This window comes from Gobio gobio (genome assembly GCF_949357685.1).
Source record: "Gobio gobio genome assembly, chromosome: 8".
Taxonomy (NCBI): Eukaryota; Metazoa; Chordata; class Actinopteri; order Cypriniformes; family Gobionidae; genus Gobio; species Gobio gobio.
In genome coordinates, this window is record NC_137114.1 from 43988274 (window position 1) to 44004823 (window position 16550).

Genomic DNA, 16550 nt, shown 5'->3' on the forward strand with positions numbered 1-16550 from the left:
GAGAAAAACGTTCTCCTCAATTCGTCGGCTTCGCCAACCAAACTATCATATTTTGAATTACACATGGCCTCATGCCTGGTCCTACCAGACTCTCGTACATTTCATTTACACAGAGTCTGGCCACCCTCCATTGACAAGCGTTTTCTTCCTTGAAGGCGGGTACTCTGTTGAAGTTTAAAACTATTGGATCTGCCATAACCAATCGCTAATGTTTGGTCGTGACGTATGTCATGCGCGGTTCGCCTTTATTTCTCACATGGAAGTACGTAAAAATAAATGTGCAGCCGCCTCAGTGATAAAACCTTGTGCATTCAGATTGTGATTTATTCATGGTGGAGGGGAGAGTTTTGTGTTCGGGAACGCGCTGCTCACGTGGTCTGTAACATACTGTAAATAAAATATCATATGCTTGGTATGATAAGAATAAATGCTGCCGTAAATAACGGCCCAATTCAAGTGTTTACGTGCTTTTCTTCCTTTTATTTTTTGAGCGTGATGAAATATATTGCTCTTGAAAATACTTGCCAGCATTTAAAGAAATACAAGTCTAGAAAGGCATCCAAATTACAGCGAAGCGCAACCGCACGGTGCTCTGTAGTGGTCAAAAAGGATATAAACAGTGAATTTTTAAGTGATATATTCTTGAAAACTTGAGAGATGTGGATTCGGACAGCAATTAAATTACCACACAACCTTGGTGTTTGTCTAAAACAGTAGGTAATAAAATTACTGACTATCCCCTGTAAATGATGACAATACCTTCCGACCGCACGCAAAACAATTACCGGGGCTTCAGCCAACTCCATCACCACTAACGGAGCGAGCTGGAAAATCAAACTTTTCCCAGGACACAACCTCATGGCCACCAACAAAACTCAGCAAAGATTGTTCTTGCTCCGGCTTTAACTTCTGGATATTCGGCAGCATTGCCATTACTGAACTACAACTCAAACTAGCGCACAACATCAATGTCATCGTTCTCAGCCACTCCCTCTGTCCGGTAAAAATTTGTTCTGAGAAAACCTAAGAATATACTGCAGTCCCAGACGGAGTACTGAAGGAAAATTAAAATTGAGCAGAAGTACATTGGAGGGCGGAGCCAGGCTAGTTGTATTGTAGGGTTAAAGGAAACCTTAAAGGGATAGTTCACCCAAAAATGAAAATTCTGTCATCATTTACTCACCCTCAAGTTGTCCCAGACCTGTATGAGTATCTTTGTTCTGCTGAACACAAAAGAAGATATTTTGAAGAATGTTTGTAACAAAGCAGATAGAGCAACCATTGACTAGAAAAATGCTATGGTAGTCATACTCATACAGGTCTGGGACAACTTGAGGGTGAGTAAATGATGACAGAATTTTCATTTTTGGATGAACTAACCCTTTAACAGATAATGTTCTGGCAGAAATGAATTGCAAAAACTTAAAATAACTGATGTTGATGAACTGCACTATACAGTAAGTAACTTAGCTGAAGATGAGGACTTTTCGGATTCACTTTATCCGCATCTCATGTGGCATTAATTCTTCAGGTCGATTATATCCATTATAAAATATCAGTGTGAATATCCACTGAGGAAAGCGTTACCTTTGTCCTTTTAAACGATTTTCTATGACAACGTTAAAAAACAAACATCCTTGTTTACAACCAGTCCCTTTCAATTTGTCACTCACTAATAAAGTCTTTGCCGCCATCTAATGGTGTAATAACTTTCACTGAATCACAATCAATAAAGGACACTTTCTCAATACAAAATATGGCATATTATTTATATAAATTAAAATAATATTTATTGAACAATATTTAAATTAACAACAAGACACTAGGAAATAAACACAAGCAAGCAATTCCGTCAAATGTACAAAAGTTGTGCTCTAGTATAGGATTTAAATTAAATATAGCCTACATATATTGTAATATATATTCCCCTTAATGCAAATCTATTTGCTCTGTAACAAGTGATAGATTAATAAGACCAAAGATTGCCCGTTTGATATACCCTAAATGAATTATATCTGATGTTTAACCACTATCTAGTATCTACTGGTCAAGATGAAGCTGTTATCGGTGTTGAACGGCCTGGAGCTCGCATCTGTGAAAGCATCTAAACAAACTGTAAAATATGCACTATGTTTATATAAGAGTCAATTATTTGAGATCTAAATAAATAAATTCTTACTCTTAAAACTACATTCTGTAAAACATCAACAGTAGTATTTGTAAAAAAAATAAATATATGGTGGATTTGCTGGACCGCCATGACAGTTGCCTCAAGTGGAGTTATACAAACGATGAAACCATTCCAGTGCTGGAAAATGCTCTCAGCCAATCAGATTTGAGAACCAAAAAGAACTGTTATATATATATATATATATATATATATATATATATATATATATATATATATATATATATATATATATATATATATATATATATATATATATATATATATATATATATATATATATATATATATATATATATACACACACACACACACACACACAACAATTCTTTCTGTTGTAGCAATTTTAAGAATTCAGAACTAATACTACATTTAAATCAATGTTTGATATGTAAATTTAACTCAAATACATTCATGTAGTTTTTAATGTATTATTTTCTGATATATTATACTTTAAACTCTGCTTTTCTATGATCCTGACAGATGAAACTTGTCCAGTATAAAAGGCAGGGTATAAGGGTTCAGTGAAAGTGGTCTGGACTCTGTGAAGGAGAGTCATTGTGTCAGAGACGCTGTAGAAGGACAGAGTTCCTGCTCTGTGATCCAGATACACTCCGATTCTAGAGGAGCAGACAGCAGGGATTGAGACTTGGGCTTTATCATGTGTGAAATAGACATTCTGTTGAGAGCGGGACAATCTCCAGGATTTTTTGTTGGAGCCCAGTCTACAGTCATAATTTCTTCCCTTACGTCCAATTCCTTTGTAACAAACTGCTACAGCCCAATTGTCCCCACTGCACTCGACCTCCCAGTAACAGCGATCAAACAAACCCTCTTGACAAAGGACATTCACATATCTATCAAATCGCTCTGGGTGATCAGGATACTGTTGGTCTTTATATGTAAATGATATTTTCCTGCTGTCCTCAGACAGTTTGAGTTTATTGTTTGCAGTGTTTGGATCCAAGTGAACTTCACAGAAATCTGAGGAGGAGGAATGAACAAAAAACAAATAATAAACTTTGTTTCCAAAATGGTCACACTGTAACAGATCAAATCCACTGATACTTATCAATGAATGATTTGCCTTGAAGAAACCACAGTTCAACTTACACTGCAAAAAATCATTTTGGGTCTTTGCAACATGGACATTTGACACTGAAGAGACAAAACAAGCGTATGGTTAATTTGTTGGTTTAATTTTACAGAGTATGAACGGCAATACAATATATCAAAATATTCAGACCTTCTTGTGATATTTTAGCCGTTTGCTGTTGACAGACGTCCTCCAAAACCTCTCTGAATGTTGAGATTGAAATGTCCTTAAAATACAGATGAGTGTGTTGAGTGATGGGAACGTCTTCAAATGTGGGTAAAACACACACAGACTGACAGCTCTGAAATTAGACAAATGCAGCACTGCTTATGTAAAAGAGACAATTAAAAACAGTGAGTATTGAAAAGGGCTTTCATTACCTTCAGAAAATTGACCTGATCTTCAGTGATCAGAAGTTTGTCAATCTCTGCTTGTCTTTTTCTGAGTTCTGTCAGCTCTTGATCCAGATGTTTGTGAAGTTCCTCTGCTCGATCTATCTCAGTCTTCTCCTGAGCTCTGATCTGCTCTTTAATCTCAGAGTGTTTCTTCTCAAGAGAGCAGATGAGCTCAGTGAAGACCTTCTCAATGTCCTCCATGGTCTCTAGCGCTGAACTCTGCCAGAGACACAAAGATCTGATCATGCAGATCATTGTTGACTCAAAATAATGCAGGTAGAAAGTAAACTAGAGGCTATCAAGCTCCAAAATTGACAGAAGTCTCAATAAGAACTGCGTATGTCATGATTCTTATAGCACTCTTTTTTTTTCTTTTTTTTTTGGAGCTCAAAACCCTTTGCTCATCATCTACTCTTATTGAAATCAACTTTTTTGAGTGTCAAACAAACTTTAAAACGAGAACATACTTTAAAAAACATACTTTAAGAAGCTTCACAGCTTCACTGAGTTCCCGCTGACCTCTCTCTCGCTCCTGGATCAGCTTCTGACACGCCACATTTATCTCCTTTATCTCTTCCTGAGGATGTTAACATACAAAAAAAAATATAACAAAACAATATGCAAAAATGGACACACCTTTCCAGTCCTGTGAAGGGGTGTAATAAGGTGAAATTAAATTACAGCCTAAAAATACTGTATATGTAATATAATATGAATAATATTAAAATAGTTTATGCACAGTTTATACCTTTTTACTAGTCCATTCTGAATCCACAGACACCACACTGTGTCCTTTATGATTGTCAGTACACAAACAACAAATGCATTGATGATCATCCTGGCAGTAAATCTCCAGAAGTTTCCCATGACTGAGGCAAAAGTTCTCCTGAATGTGTCTGGAAGCTTCCACTAGTTTGTGCTTCATAAACGCAGGAGATTCATAGTGAAGCTGCAGGTGAGCTTGACAGAAGGAGGCCAAGCACTGCAGACAGGACTTTACAGCTCTGTTCTTCTCTGTAGTGCAAACATCACACTCCACAGCAGCCGTTTGTAGGGACGTCTTCTGAAGCGTCTCCATCATCTCAGCTATCAGAGTGTTCTTCTTCAGTAGAGGTCTCTGACTGAAGCTCTCTCTGCATTGGGGACAGCGGTACGGCGGCCCCTGCTCCTTCTGGCCCCAGCAGTCAGTAATACAGCTCATACAGTAACTGTGTCCACAGGGAATCGTCACCGGCTCCTTCAGCCGATCCAAACAGACGGGACAGCTGAACTGATCCACACACTGACTCGCTGCAGATTCAGACATTTCCTTTTCCTCTTCCTCTTCTGCTTTTTTTTTTTCTTTTGCAGTCTGTAGGGTACCACAAATAGAAACTGTTCTGCCAGAAGTAAAACGCCAAGGAAAGAGTACATAAATCCACATATAAATCATAAGTGAAAGAGAACATCTAAAAATCTACTTGCAGTTTTGTGTATTCATATAAAAGAATGATGCACCAAAACAAAACATAAGCTACGACATCAAGATTAACACAAACTTATCAATACAGTCACAGTTTCTCTTCGTTTCAAAGCAAGCAAAAAGACACAGTGGGGAAAAAAACATTAGCTTACTATTAAGTTATTTAGCCTACTCACCTGCTTTGACAGAAAGCTAAAGTCAAATATTAACCCGACTAACGGTTCCGTTTTTCTTGGATCCACACACTTCCTGGTTTTCAGTGTGCAGATGTGCGCATGTGTCCCGAGACAGAGCAAGTAAAGACCCAAGAGAGTGTGGGACATTATAATTTGAGGCAGTGACTGTGCAGTTTATTTGCTCGACCCTCTGTATTTGCTCAGAATCATATCGAATCGGCGACCGCGTCCGGAAGTAAAATGTAAACAAAAACGCAGACCAATCGAACGATCTGTCTAATAACAGATAGAAATGCGTCCAACACACGTCCAGCCATTTGTGTGTAAAATGATTAAATCATTAATTATTTTGATGTTGTCTGGACAATGTTATTGCCATCAAACGTGAAGGTGATACTTCTTGATCACAAGAGCATATAAGGCTACATTCAGCTGCTGTGGAAAAAAACAATCACAGGCAATGTCACTGTCTTTTTGAGACAAAATATTTCTTAAAACAGACATTTCTACTTGCAAAATAATCAAATGATCACTACCATTTTATTAACACTAATTCACAAGGCTGAAATGTAAAAAACAGATGAATCTTTTAAAGAATCTTTGATATACTGAGGATTATTTAGCTATTTTTAAAAAGTTTCACAGCTGTTTCTCAGCTTTTTTGCCAACGCTGTAAGATGTAGTTATGAAACAGTAAAAATCAAGCAAAACCATTCATCATCCTGAAGTCAACCCAGTCATCCAAATTTTTGGTCAACAACAATGACATTAAATGCACATTGAGATGAAACATTTAGTACAGTCTGCAGCCAAGTATTTTCCTAAACTAATTCTGACATCTTGTGGCTTGATGACGAACTGCATCAATTATTATGAGCTGCAGTAATAACCTTGCTAAAGATGAGCACTTTCAGAAGCCAAGGTGATGAAATGCACACACATGAAGAAGATGTTTTGAAGAGTGTATAGCCTACCACACAGTTGACATTGACATCCATAGTATTTTCTTTTTCCTACAAGTCAATGGGGCCCATCAACACTGTTGGGGAAAGTTACTTTGAAAAGTAATACATTACAATATCGCGTTACTCCCTTAAAAAGTAACTAAATGAGTTACTTAGTTACTTTTTAAGAAAAGTAATACGGTACATTACTTTTGCGTTACTTTTCCTCACCTGGGCTGGGCTTGCTTTTAGTTTTTTTTTTATAACAACAAATTTCAATTTTTTGTGCAAATGTTAAGACCTTTTCATACCAAAATTTAAATAATAAGCCTCAGGCTGAGATAAAAATGCAAATTTACGCATGAACAGTAGAGGGCGCAGCTCTGGATAATGGAAGAATAGGATGAGAAAAGTTTTACTAATAAAAACAAAAAATCTTTTTGCTCATGGTTTAACGGAATCAAAGGTCAGCAGCAAGTACATTGGTAAATAAAGGTTGATTAAATGCATACAAATATTTGTTTTATTTAACAATATTTAATTATTGGAGGTTTGCATAGTACTCTGATTTTGTATTTGACTGATTTTAATCATTTTGAGGAGAACTGAATCTTTATTGTGCAAGTGAGATAAATAAATGCTCACATTTAGTCTAGAACTACAATAACCATCATGTTTACACACACACACACACACACACACACACACACACACACACACACACACACACACACACACACACACACACACACACACACACACACACACACACACACACACACACACACACACACACACCTCTGCACTTTTTTGAAAAAGTAACTTGGATATTTTGTTGTAAATTTGAAAAGTAATGCGTTATTTTACTAGTTACTTGAAAAAGTAATATTATTACGTAACTCAAGTTACTTGTAATGCGTTTCCCCCAACACTGCCCATCAACTGTTTGGTTACCCATATTCTTCATCTTCTTTTGTGTTCAGCAGAAGAAAGACATTCATACAGGTTTGGAACAACTTCAGGATGAGTAATGATGACAGAATTTTCATTTTTGGGTGAACTATCCCTTTAATGGGTGGCTATTTCCTTGGTTAGGATGGCTGTATTGAGATGTTTTAATATTTCACAGTCGTTTAATTCACACAATCATTACCTCACTGTCCCCAATGCTGGCAGGTCCGGGAGACATGGATGCAACCCCGCAATGCGCACAATTAGCTTGTGCTAATTTAAAGAAAACAAGTTGACAAAGATTGAATCCATAGCATAATATAGCATAATGTGACATTTACAAGCAATTTTTGTAGGCGGTAATTTTTGAATCAGAACACCTATTTAGGAAAATGATTTTCAGCTCAGCACAAGGGTTAAAAGAATAAATAAACTCAAGATTTGGAACAATATCAATACAAAGTTTATTATCATAACACAGATCTTCTAACACATTAAGTAAAACACTCATCTGTATGTCAATAAAACTCATAAAAGGAGAGAATAGCTCTCCTCAGTATGCAATAAGGGTCAGGCCTGCTTCAACCAGTCACCTGTAAAGGACAGAGAAAGAGAAGAAAACAAACAAAAAAACCCACAGCATGCACCTCAAAAAATGAGCAAAACGCTCTTTAAAACCTTTAAATGTGATTACAGTGCAAACCTTATACACACACACCTGGTGCCGAAGTGCCACACATCAAGCATCACCAGTCCACGAGGAGATAATGCCTCTACAAAACCTATAGGCACACTAAACAGAGGAGAGCAATACCTTACAAATAACAAAAACAAAGATACAAAGCAAAGTGAGCAAGTAAGACATGCTGCTGCTGTACAATAGCATACATGAATTACCCGTAGCAAATCTATACAGGTGGAGCTGGGGAAGGTGGAGGGCAATGGCGAGGCCACATAAGGGCCATGGTGACACTGGCCCACCCAGATTGATGGCTGGCCCACCCAATCAAGGGTGCCAGAATATACTACTAAGGGTCTAAAAAAAAAAACAGAAACTGCAAAATAATCATATATGTTGTGTATTGTAAAGTGTAGCCTATTATTAAAAATACATACAACGTTATTATTTCGCGCTGGCTCAATCTGCATTTTCCATAGTCGTGACATCACCGTTGATGATTCGTGCTGATAATACTGTGCCAGTTTGTTTAATTTTTACAGTGATTATTTATTCTACGGGAACAACAACAATAGTCATCTGTGTGTAAACAATTTCGACAAAATTAGGTGATGGCAATGAGATTAGATCGAGCTATAAAGGTTCAGTGTATCGTTAACGTCAGATTTGTATAGGCCTACTGAAGAGAGAGCGAGGTAAACCACACTGTCGGCTCTATCTCGTATATAGCGCTGGTAAGTTCGATTTATTCTATTGAATTGATTCGTCTTAAACGGTTCTCCTCTCATGTGTAGCTTTGGTAAATCTGATTCATTGGTTCATCTAAAAGGTGCTCTCTCTCATATTTGGAAAGTCCGAGTCATTTTAGTGAATCGCTTCGTTCAGAAGGTTCTTAAAGGGATAGTTCGCCCAAAAAATGAAAATTACCCCATGATTTACTCACCCTCAAGCCATCCTAGGTGTATATGACATTCTTTTTCAGACGAATACAATCAGTTATATTAAAAAATGTCCTGGCCTCTTCCAAGCATTATAATGGCAGTGAATGGCAGCCCAAAATTTGAAGGCCAAAAAAGTGCATCCATCCATTATAAACATACTCCACACGGCTCTGGAGGGTTAATAAAGGCCTTCTGAAGTGAATCGATGGGTTTGTGTAAGAAAAAAATCCATATTTAAACTTTATAAAGTAAAATATCTAGCTTTCGGCAGACCGCCTTCCGTATTCAACTTACGGAAAAAGCGTAACTGGCGCGACGATGACGTCGGATGTAGCATAAGCATTTTGAACTGCGAGAGGCGTTACACTTTCTTCGTAAGTTGAAAACGGAAAGTGGTCCACCAGAAGCTAGTTATTTTACTTTATAAAGTTTTAAATATGGATATTTTTCTTACACAAGCCCATCGATTCGCTTCAGAAGGCCTTTATTATCTTTATTTATGCCTACCCTAGACAGCAACATAGTGTCAGCCCGGATCCGGCCCACATCTGGCATGTGTGGATACCATGTGTACCAGATGTGGGCCGACGCTACAGCTGATTTTCCACCGTCGGGCCGAACGGTTCTCATTGCACTCTGGGCCAGCTGCGTACGATTACGGTTTCATTTTCCACTGTGGGGCTGATAACGGCTGCTCTTTGGAATGTCATAAAAAAGCGTCAGTCGTTGCCTTGGTAAAGCAAGAGTTTACCGACGATATGAGATGTAATGTTATGGAGGATGATCAGATATTTATTTTAATTTCATAATTAATTTGTGTTTACGTTGCTCAAATAGAGCGCTTGCTATTGTTGGAGGCCAGTCAACAGATTTTAGTTTAATCAACCTCTTCTCCCACATTACAAATCCCTTATTAAAAATTAGTATCCAAAGTGAAATAAAACTACAGGTCACTATAATCAAAATTAGATAATTCAACCTAAAATATATCATACAAATGTTGACTTTCAGATCATTAAGATTAATGAGAGCAAAACCATTCAATAAATGTCGTCATCATGAGTTTGGGCAATGTACTGTATAACTTTGTCATAAATTCTGTTTTTACATTTGGTCTTTTTTAACTTCCCTCTGCTCTATGATCCTGACAGATGAACCCAACACAGCAAAAAAAGCAGGGTATAAGGGTTCAGTGAAAGTGGTCTGGACTCTGTGAAGGAGAGTCATTGTGTCAGAGACGCTGTAGAAGGACAGAGTTCCTGCTCTGTGATCCAGATACACTCCTATTCTAGAGGCAACAGGGACACGGACCTGTGCTTTAGCATGCATGAAACTGAAACTCTGTAGATAATAGCCCAATCTCCAGGATTTTTTGTTCAAGCCAAGTTTGGAGTCATCACTTCTTCCTTTACGACCAATTCCTCTGTAACAAACTGCTACAGCCCAATTTTTGCCACTGCACTCGACCTCCCAGTAACAGCGACCGGACAAACCCTCTCGACACAAGATGTAGGGAAACTCGTCAAATCGCTCTGGTCGATCAGGATATTGCTTAACTTTATATGAACATGATACTTTTCTGTTCTCTTCTGACAGTGTGAGGGTTTTGTGTGTGGTGTTTGGATCCAGATGAAGTTCACAGAAATCTAAGGAAGAATGGACAAAATTTTTATATTTACTGTATATTGAACAAAGTAATGGTCGTTCCAAAATGGCCACATTGGAAGATCATATCCACTGATACGTATCAATTAATGAGCGTTTGCCTTAAAGTAACCACAGTTCAACTTACACTGCAAAAAATCATTCTGGGTCTTTGGTTCTGGAGACTTTGTAACATAGACATTTGACACTGAAGAGACAAAAACAAAACAAACATACGGTTAAATTGTTGGTTTAAGAGTATGAATGACAATACAACAACATATTAAAAGATTCAGACCTTCTTGAGATATTCTGGCTGTTTGCTGTTGACAGACGTCCTCCAAAACCTCCTTAAACTCTGAGATTGAAATGTCTTTAAAAGACAGATGAGCGTGTTGAGTGAAGCTGGGAACGTCTTCAAATGTGGGCAAAACATGCACATACGGAAAGCTCTGAAATGAGACAAATAATAGTTCAAACACAAGTTGTGAAGCACAGCTAATCTTCTAAACACAAAACAAGCATGATACATTAGTGTTTCATTTAACAGACAGTTTTCAACATTTTCACATCATTACCTTCAGACACTGGATCTGATCTTCAGTAATCAGAAGTTTCTCAATCTCTGCTTGTCTTTTTCTGAGTTCTGTCAGCTCTTGATCCAGATGTTTGTGAAGTTCCTCTGCTCGATCTATCTCAGTCTTCTCCTGAGCTCTGATCTGCTCTTTAATCTCAGAGCGTTTCTTCTCAAGAGAGCAGATGAGCTCAGTGAAGACCTTCTCAATGTCCTCCATGGTCTCTAGCGCTGAACTCTGTCGGACAGGAACAACAGTGTAAATACTGTATTTATGTGAACAATTTCAATTAAATTGACTTTTAGAAGCACTGTAAACATCACTGGCATCTTCTGATACTCACTTTAAAAGACTTCACAGCTTCACTGAGTTCCCGCTGACCTCTCTCTCGCTCCTGGATCAGCTTCTGACACGCCACCTTTATCTCCTTTAACTCTTCCTGAGGATGTTAACATACAAAAAATCATTAAATAATAAAAGTTGAAATATACCATGCCAATCTTGTCTTTTAATTTAGTCATTTAAGTTAATAATTAACAGAGGTGGAGGAAGTACACAACTCCATTACTTGAGTAAAAGAAAAAATACTATTGGTTAAATATTACTCCATTACAAGGGAAAGTTGTACAGATAGATTTTTACTTAAGTAAAAGTACAGAAGAGCTTGCTTTTAAAAGTACTTAAGTATCAAAAGTAAAAGTAAACGCATTATTTTATTATTGTTGCATTGTTGTATGAATGCACGCTGTTCCATCATGGGGGTTTACGCCAGTCATGCTCCATCTGACATGCTAGCATACCTTGAACTCATTTAATTACTTGTTTAAAAGTTACAAAGCTCTTATCAAAGTCAAAATCATACTAGAAAAGAAAGGTTTCTACATTGTGTTTATTTGACAGGATTATGTAAAAACATATTTCTGAAAGGACTTCAGTTAACATTATTAGCCCAACTACGCTTTTGCATGCTAACTAACATCATTGTGGAACGTTAGCTATGCGTTAGCACTGTATCCACAAGGCTATGGCAACTTGGATGGTAAATCTATAAAAATTATTTGACCAATCATACTTCATACCAGTGTTCATTTAGTTTTAGTCAGTCTTTTGACTATAACATTTTAGGCATCTGAATTGTTTTAGTTTTAGTCTAGTTTTAATTGACTATAATAAGATTTTAGTAGATTCAATAGACTAAACTTCAGTTCTTGTGGTCTGGCGTCTGAGAGGCAGCTTTCTTTGTGCACTTTCAGACTTATCCACGTCTGCTCTTCTGAATTTTAACTTTTAAGTATGACTGTGTTTGCATGCACTGCGTCTGAGAACTGCCGCCTTCTATTTTGCCATCAATTGATTGGTGATCAAAAAATACTTGGTAATCATTTAACTTCATGTGATCCTACAAGAGGGATTACTGATAGGCTGTCTGCAAAAAAACAAAAACAAATCACGTTTTAAAGAAGAAAACAAATCATCCACTGACTTTCAAAGCGGCTACGACTTTCTACTTCGAGGTCCTTGATAGAAATATAATGGAGTAAAAAGTATGATATTTGTCTTTCAAATGTAGTGAAGTAAAAGTCATAAGTTTCCAGAGAAAATACTACTCAAGGAAAGTACAGATACTCAAAAAGTGTACTTAAGTAGAGTACTCAAGTAAATGTACTTAGTTACTGTCCACCTCTGATAATTAAAAAATAACTAACTATAGTATCAACTGAAATAAAGCACTGATTACCTTTTTACTAGTCCATTCTGAATCCACAGACACCATATTGTGGTTTTTATGATTGTCAGTCACACACAAACAACAAATGCATTGATGATCATCCTGGCAGTAAATCTCCAGAGGTTTCCCATGACTGAGGCAAATGTTCTCCTGAATGTGTCTGGAAGCTTCCACTAGTTTGTGCTTCATAAACGCAGGAGATTCATAGTGAAGCTGCAGGTGAGTTTGACAGAAGGAGGCCAAGCACTGCAGACAGGACTTTACAGCTCTGTTCTTCTCTGTAGTGCAAACATCACACTCCACAGCAGCCGTTTGTAGGGACGTCTTCTGCAGCGTCTCCATCATCTCAGCTATCAGAGTGTTCTTCTCCAGTAGAGGTCTCTTTCTAAGCTGTAAAGAAAACAATAGTTGGAAAATGTTGTACAGGATAAAAATGCTATATTTTAACCTTCAAAATTTCATATTTGTTTATGTCGGCATGAAGGTTGCGATCATCTTTTCTTCCCTATAGGTCGGGTGAGTTTCATCAGGGACTTGGAGCTAAACTATAGACATAGGGTGTGTCTCAATCAGCTAGTTCAGTAGTCAGGGCACTGATGACGGAGTCAGCCATTTTAAGGTCTGTCTCAATCGTAGAATACTTACAGTGCACTGAAGCGTTCGCTCCCTAAAAAGTCCCACAATGCACTGTGAAAACCGGGGTGCAGATGCTTATGTTCCCTTAAAGCTACACTGTGTAACTTTTTTAGTTTATTCTTAGCTAAAAACACTTAGTTCTTTCAAAAATATATGTGCTCATTAATGTATATTTACTTCTTTCAAGTAATAAAGTATTCTCGTAAGTTTCTAATATGCCATTGAAAATACATACGGGTGAGGGGTTCGAATGCGGGTCGCCATGTTGCCCCTCCATCTTGAAAGTACATTAGCCAAAGAGGGACATACCCGTAAATTCAAGCTTCGCCTTTCGCGTTTTGACACTCGATGGCACCGTGTCGAATGTGGACGAGGTCGAACTGGAAGCCATATTAATCTTGGACTAAATCGGCCACCGTAGGAGTTAAAACGAAATCGGAATTGAGAGGAACAGAAACTAATATTCACTGGATTGTCATATACCTTTTAACCGCGAGATGGGGAAAAATATCACACAGTGTAGCTTTAACAGAAGATCTGAAGCGCGAAACTTAAATCATGTGACCCAACATAATGACGTGCGATGGTATGTTTTAAAAAAAAAATCAAACCATCATTTTATTATGTTTCAGCATAAACATACATCGCTAGACAGGTAATGAACATAGTCTAACTAACATTTATAATTTATTTATGGCTGAAAGGTTGCATGTAAATGTAACAAGCAAAGTATTTGTCATAATGTACTTTAAAGAACATTACAAGATATCAGCTTTGCTGTTGTTCATGAACACCAGTGATGTTGTACAATTAGGACGTTGTCACATCGCTGGAAATAGAGTCATCAATGTACTACACATAGTAAGCCAGCGTCCTTCTTTAGGCCAATAGGCTTACCTTACCAGTGTGCCCGAATTCGTGCTCTGATTCACAAGCTCGGAAGCTGATTGAGAGGCCAAATGTAATTTTTACGAGGCTGTGAAGGAAAGACGTAGAGAGGATTCAATGGAATGTTGTTTTACAAATTGTTCAGCTGATTAAATGTCTTTCTGGAGAAAAAAAAAGTCCATAAAATATTTATCACTAGTCAGTCATCACAATTTCAAGAGTGAATCCCACATGTATATGCAGATGGGTCTATGTATTTAAAGGGTTAGTTCACCCAAAAATGAAAATTCTGTCATTAATTACTCACCCTCATGTCGTTCGACACCCGTAAGACCTCTGTTCATATTCGGAACACAAATGAAGATATTTTTGTTGAAAGCTGATGGCTGAGAAAGGCTTCAGATAGGCCTCCATTGGCATTCAGTACATTTACACTCCCAAGACCCATAAAAGGCACTTAAAACGTTGTTACAAAGTCCATCTCACCACAGTGACTCTACAATAATTTTACGATGTGACGACAATAGTTTTTGTGTGCAAAAAAAAATCAAAATAACACCTTTATCCAACTTGTTCTTGTCTTCCGTGTGTGCCTCCATGACGCATGCGCGAGAATATGACGTAGATCCGGCGTTCGGGAATCCATGAAATGCACACTTTAACCCCATTTTGAGCACTACGCCGAGACCTAAAGCACGATCAATGTAGAATTCAACAGCTTAGACACGCGCATCTTCCTCTGCTTGTAAACAAATCGCTTCTGGGTCATCTGTCCGAACGCCGGATCTGCGTCATATTCTCACGCATGCGTCGTGGAGGCACACATGGAAGGCAATAACAAGTTGGATAAAGGTGTTATTTTGATTTTTTTTTGCGCACAAAAACTATTGTCGTCGCATCGTAAAATTATTGTAGAGTCACTGTGGTGAGATGGACTTTGTAACGACGTTTTAAGTGCCTTTTATGGGTCTTGGGAGTCTAAATGTTCTGAATGCCAATGGAGGCCTATCTGAAGCCTTTCTCAGCCATCAGCTTTCAACTAAAATATCTTCATTTGTGTTCCGAATATGAACGGAGGTCTTACGGGTGTCAAACGACATGAGGGTGAGTAATTAATGACAGAATTTTAATTTTTGGGTGAACTAACCCTTTAAGTGTGTATGTGGCCGCTTGTCAAGAATGGAAAACAAAATATGAATATATTATAGGCCTTTTTTATTTTATAGCACGCAAAGTGCGCTCCCTTTATAATCCACTTAAAGCTGTCACTCATTCAATGAACGCGATCTCTCACAGTTAAGTTATATTAAAAAGTGAAGCAGACTACAATGAATCTCTTATTTACATAATATCCACACTTAGAGAGGATTAGCGCACGCGCAGAACTCAGCACTAGACAAAAACTCGAGCGGTGAGTAGAATCTAACTTAAACACCCGTGATTGGCCATTGCATTCAAGAAATCAACAAACATGTCTGTGATTGGCTACATTACTCACCGAAAAACACAATGGAAATTAAATCATTTGATGAGCGCAAAAACAGATACGCACTGGAACTTTTGCAAATTCCTCTTCACTAATATTTATTTACCTCTTCCCTCCCCAATCTGGCAAGACTGTGAGACTCTCATCTCTCACACAAGTGAACACGTCACCAGAAAAGAGATGAGATTTCTTTCCAAGAGATATTTATTTTCATTAAAGATTATGAAGGCACGTCAATTAAAACAAAAAGTGTTCGGATAAATCGTTTATAATAAATAATGGTCCATTCTGATTTCATAGTGACAAATTCAATGTTACTTACAGATCGTTTGTAATAATCTGTGAAATTCAGTAACAGTTTCTGAGTTAAAATTGTTTCTACACCAATTTTCAGTGTAAAAAAAAAATATATGCTTGACTATTTGTGAGTTTATTTATATAAAAGCATAACCCTAAGTTTAACTAGTTTACCAAAAGGAACTGAGAAGCACGTCTCTTTACTACAGTTTACATACAAGCGTCCTTTAGCTGATTTTTAACAGGCAAATAATAATAATAATAAAACATTAGTTTCATATTCAACAAATTTCTTACCTGCTTTGACAACTAAACTTGTTTCCTCTCGTGTAGATTTGACTCAAACAACAGCAGTATGAACCTGTAAATGCTGAATCACTTGTGTAACAAGTTAAAAAGAATTTTTGCTTCATTTCCTGATGTTCATGTGATCATCATGTGCAAAAGAGATCCATAAATCAGA

The 16550-nt window shown here is 37.4% G+C and overlaps 2 protein-coding genes across 5 annotated transcripts; both read right to left on the reverse strand.

Annotated features, from left to right (window-relative positions):
* Positions 1-2498: 2498 nt before the first annotated feature.
* On the reverse strand, positions 2499-5414 carry LOC307130870 (E3 ubiquitin/ISG15 ligase TRIM25-like). Of its 4 annotated transcripts, none has more exons than XM_079824134.1 (7): positions 5318-5414; positions 4428-5058; positions 4161-4256; positions 3665-3898; positions 3435-3510; positions 3302-3346; positions 2499-3172 (listed from the first exon to the last, which is right to left on the reverse strand). In XM_079824134.1, the coding sequence occupies exons 2-7, from the start codon at positions 4983-4985 to the stop codon at positions 2601-2603; spliced, it is 1581 nt and encodes a 526-aa protein (XP_079680260.1). In that variant the 5' UTR covers positions 4986-5058; positions 5318-5414; the 3' UTR covers positions 2499-2600. The 4 variants fall into 4 exon arrangements, with proteins under 4 accessions (XP_079680260.1, XP_079680257.1, XP_079680259.1 ...); XM_079824131.1 differs by having other exon boundaries at positions 3435-3585; XM_079824133.1 differs by having other exon boundaries at positions 3435-3585; positions 4428-5053; positions 5318-5404.
* A 2240-nt stretch (positions 5415-7654) lies between these two features.
* On the reverse strand, positions 7655-16498 carry LOC307131054 (tripartite motif-containing protein 16-like). The gene is made up of 7 exons (XM_079824462.1): positions 16385-16498; positions 12790-13170; positions 11395-11490; positions 11055-11288; positions 10775-10928; positions 10625-10684; positions 7655-10478 (listed from the first exon to the last, which is right to left on the reverse strand). The coding sequence occupies exons 2-7, from the start codon at positions 13123-13125 to the stop codon at positions 9937-9939; spliced, it is 1422 nt and encodes a 473-aa protein (XP_079680588.1). The 5' UTR covers positions 13126-13170; positions 16385-16498; the 3' UTR covers positions 7655-9936.
* Positions 16499-16550: the final 52 nt, after the last annotated feature.

Excerpts from the sequence above, each read along its gene's own strand:
- LOC307131054 (XM_079824462.1), bottom strand. The coding sequence starts at position 13,125 with ATGATGGAGACGCTGCAGAAGACGTCCCTACAAACGGCTGCTGTGGAG. Across the intron at positions 11,491-12,789 it reads CAGAATGGACTAGTAAAAAG|GAAGAGTTAAAGGAGATAAA; the intron begins GTAATCAGTGCT and ends TAACATCCTCAG. Across the intron at positions 10,479-10,624 it reads CCAGAATGATTTTTTGCAGT|ATTTCTGTGAACTTCATCTG; the intron begins GTAAGTTGAACT and ends ATTCTTCCTTAG.
- LOC307130870 (XM_079824131.1), bottom strand. The coding sequence starts at position 4,985 with ATGTCTGAATCTGCAGCGAGTCAGTGTGTGGATCAGTTCAGCTGTCCC. Across the intron at positions 4,257-4,427 it reads CAGAATGGACTAGTAAAAAG|GAAGAGATAAAGGAGATAAA; the intron begins GTATAAACTGTG and ends TAACATCCTCAG. Across the intron at positions 3,347-3,434 it reads GGCTAAAATATCACAAGAAG|TGTCAAATGTCCATGTTGCA; the intron begins GTCTGAATATTT and ends TTGTCTCTTCAG.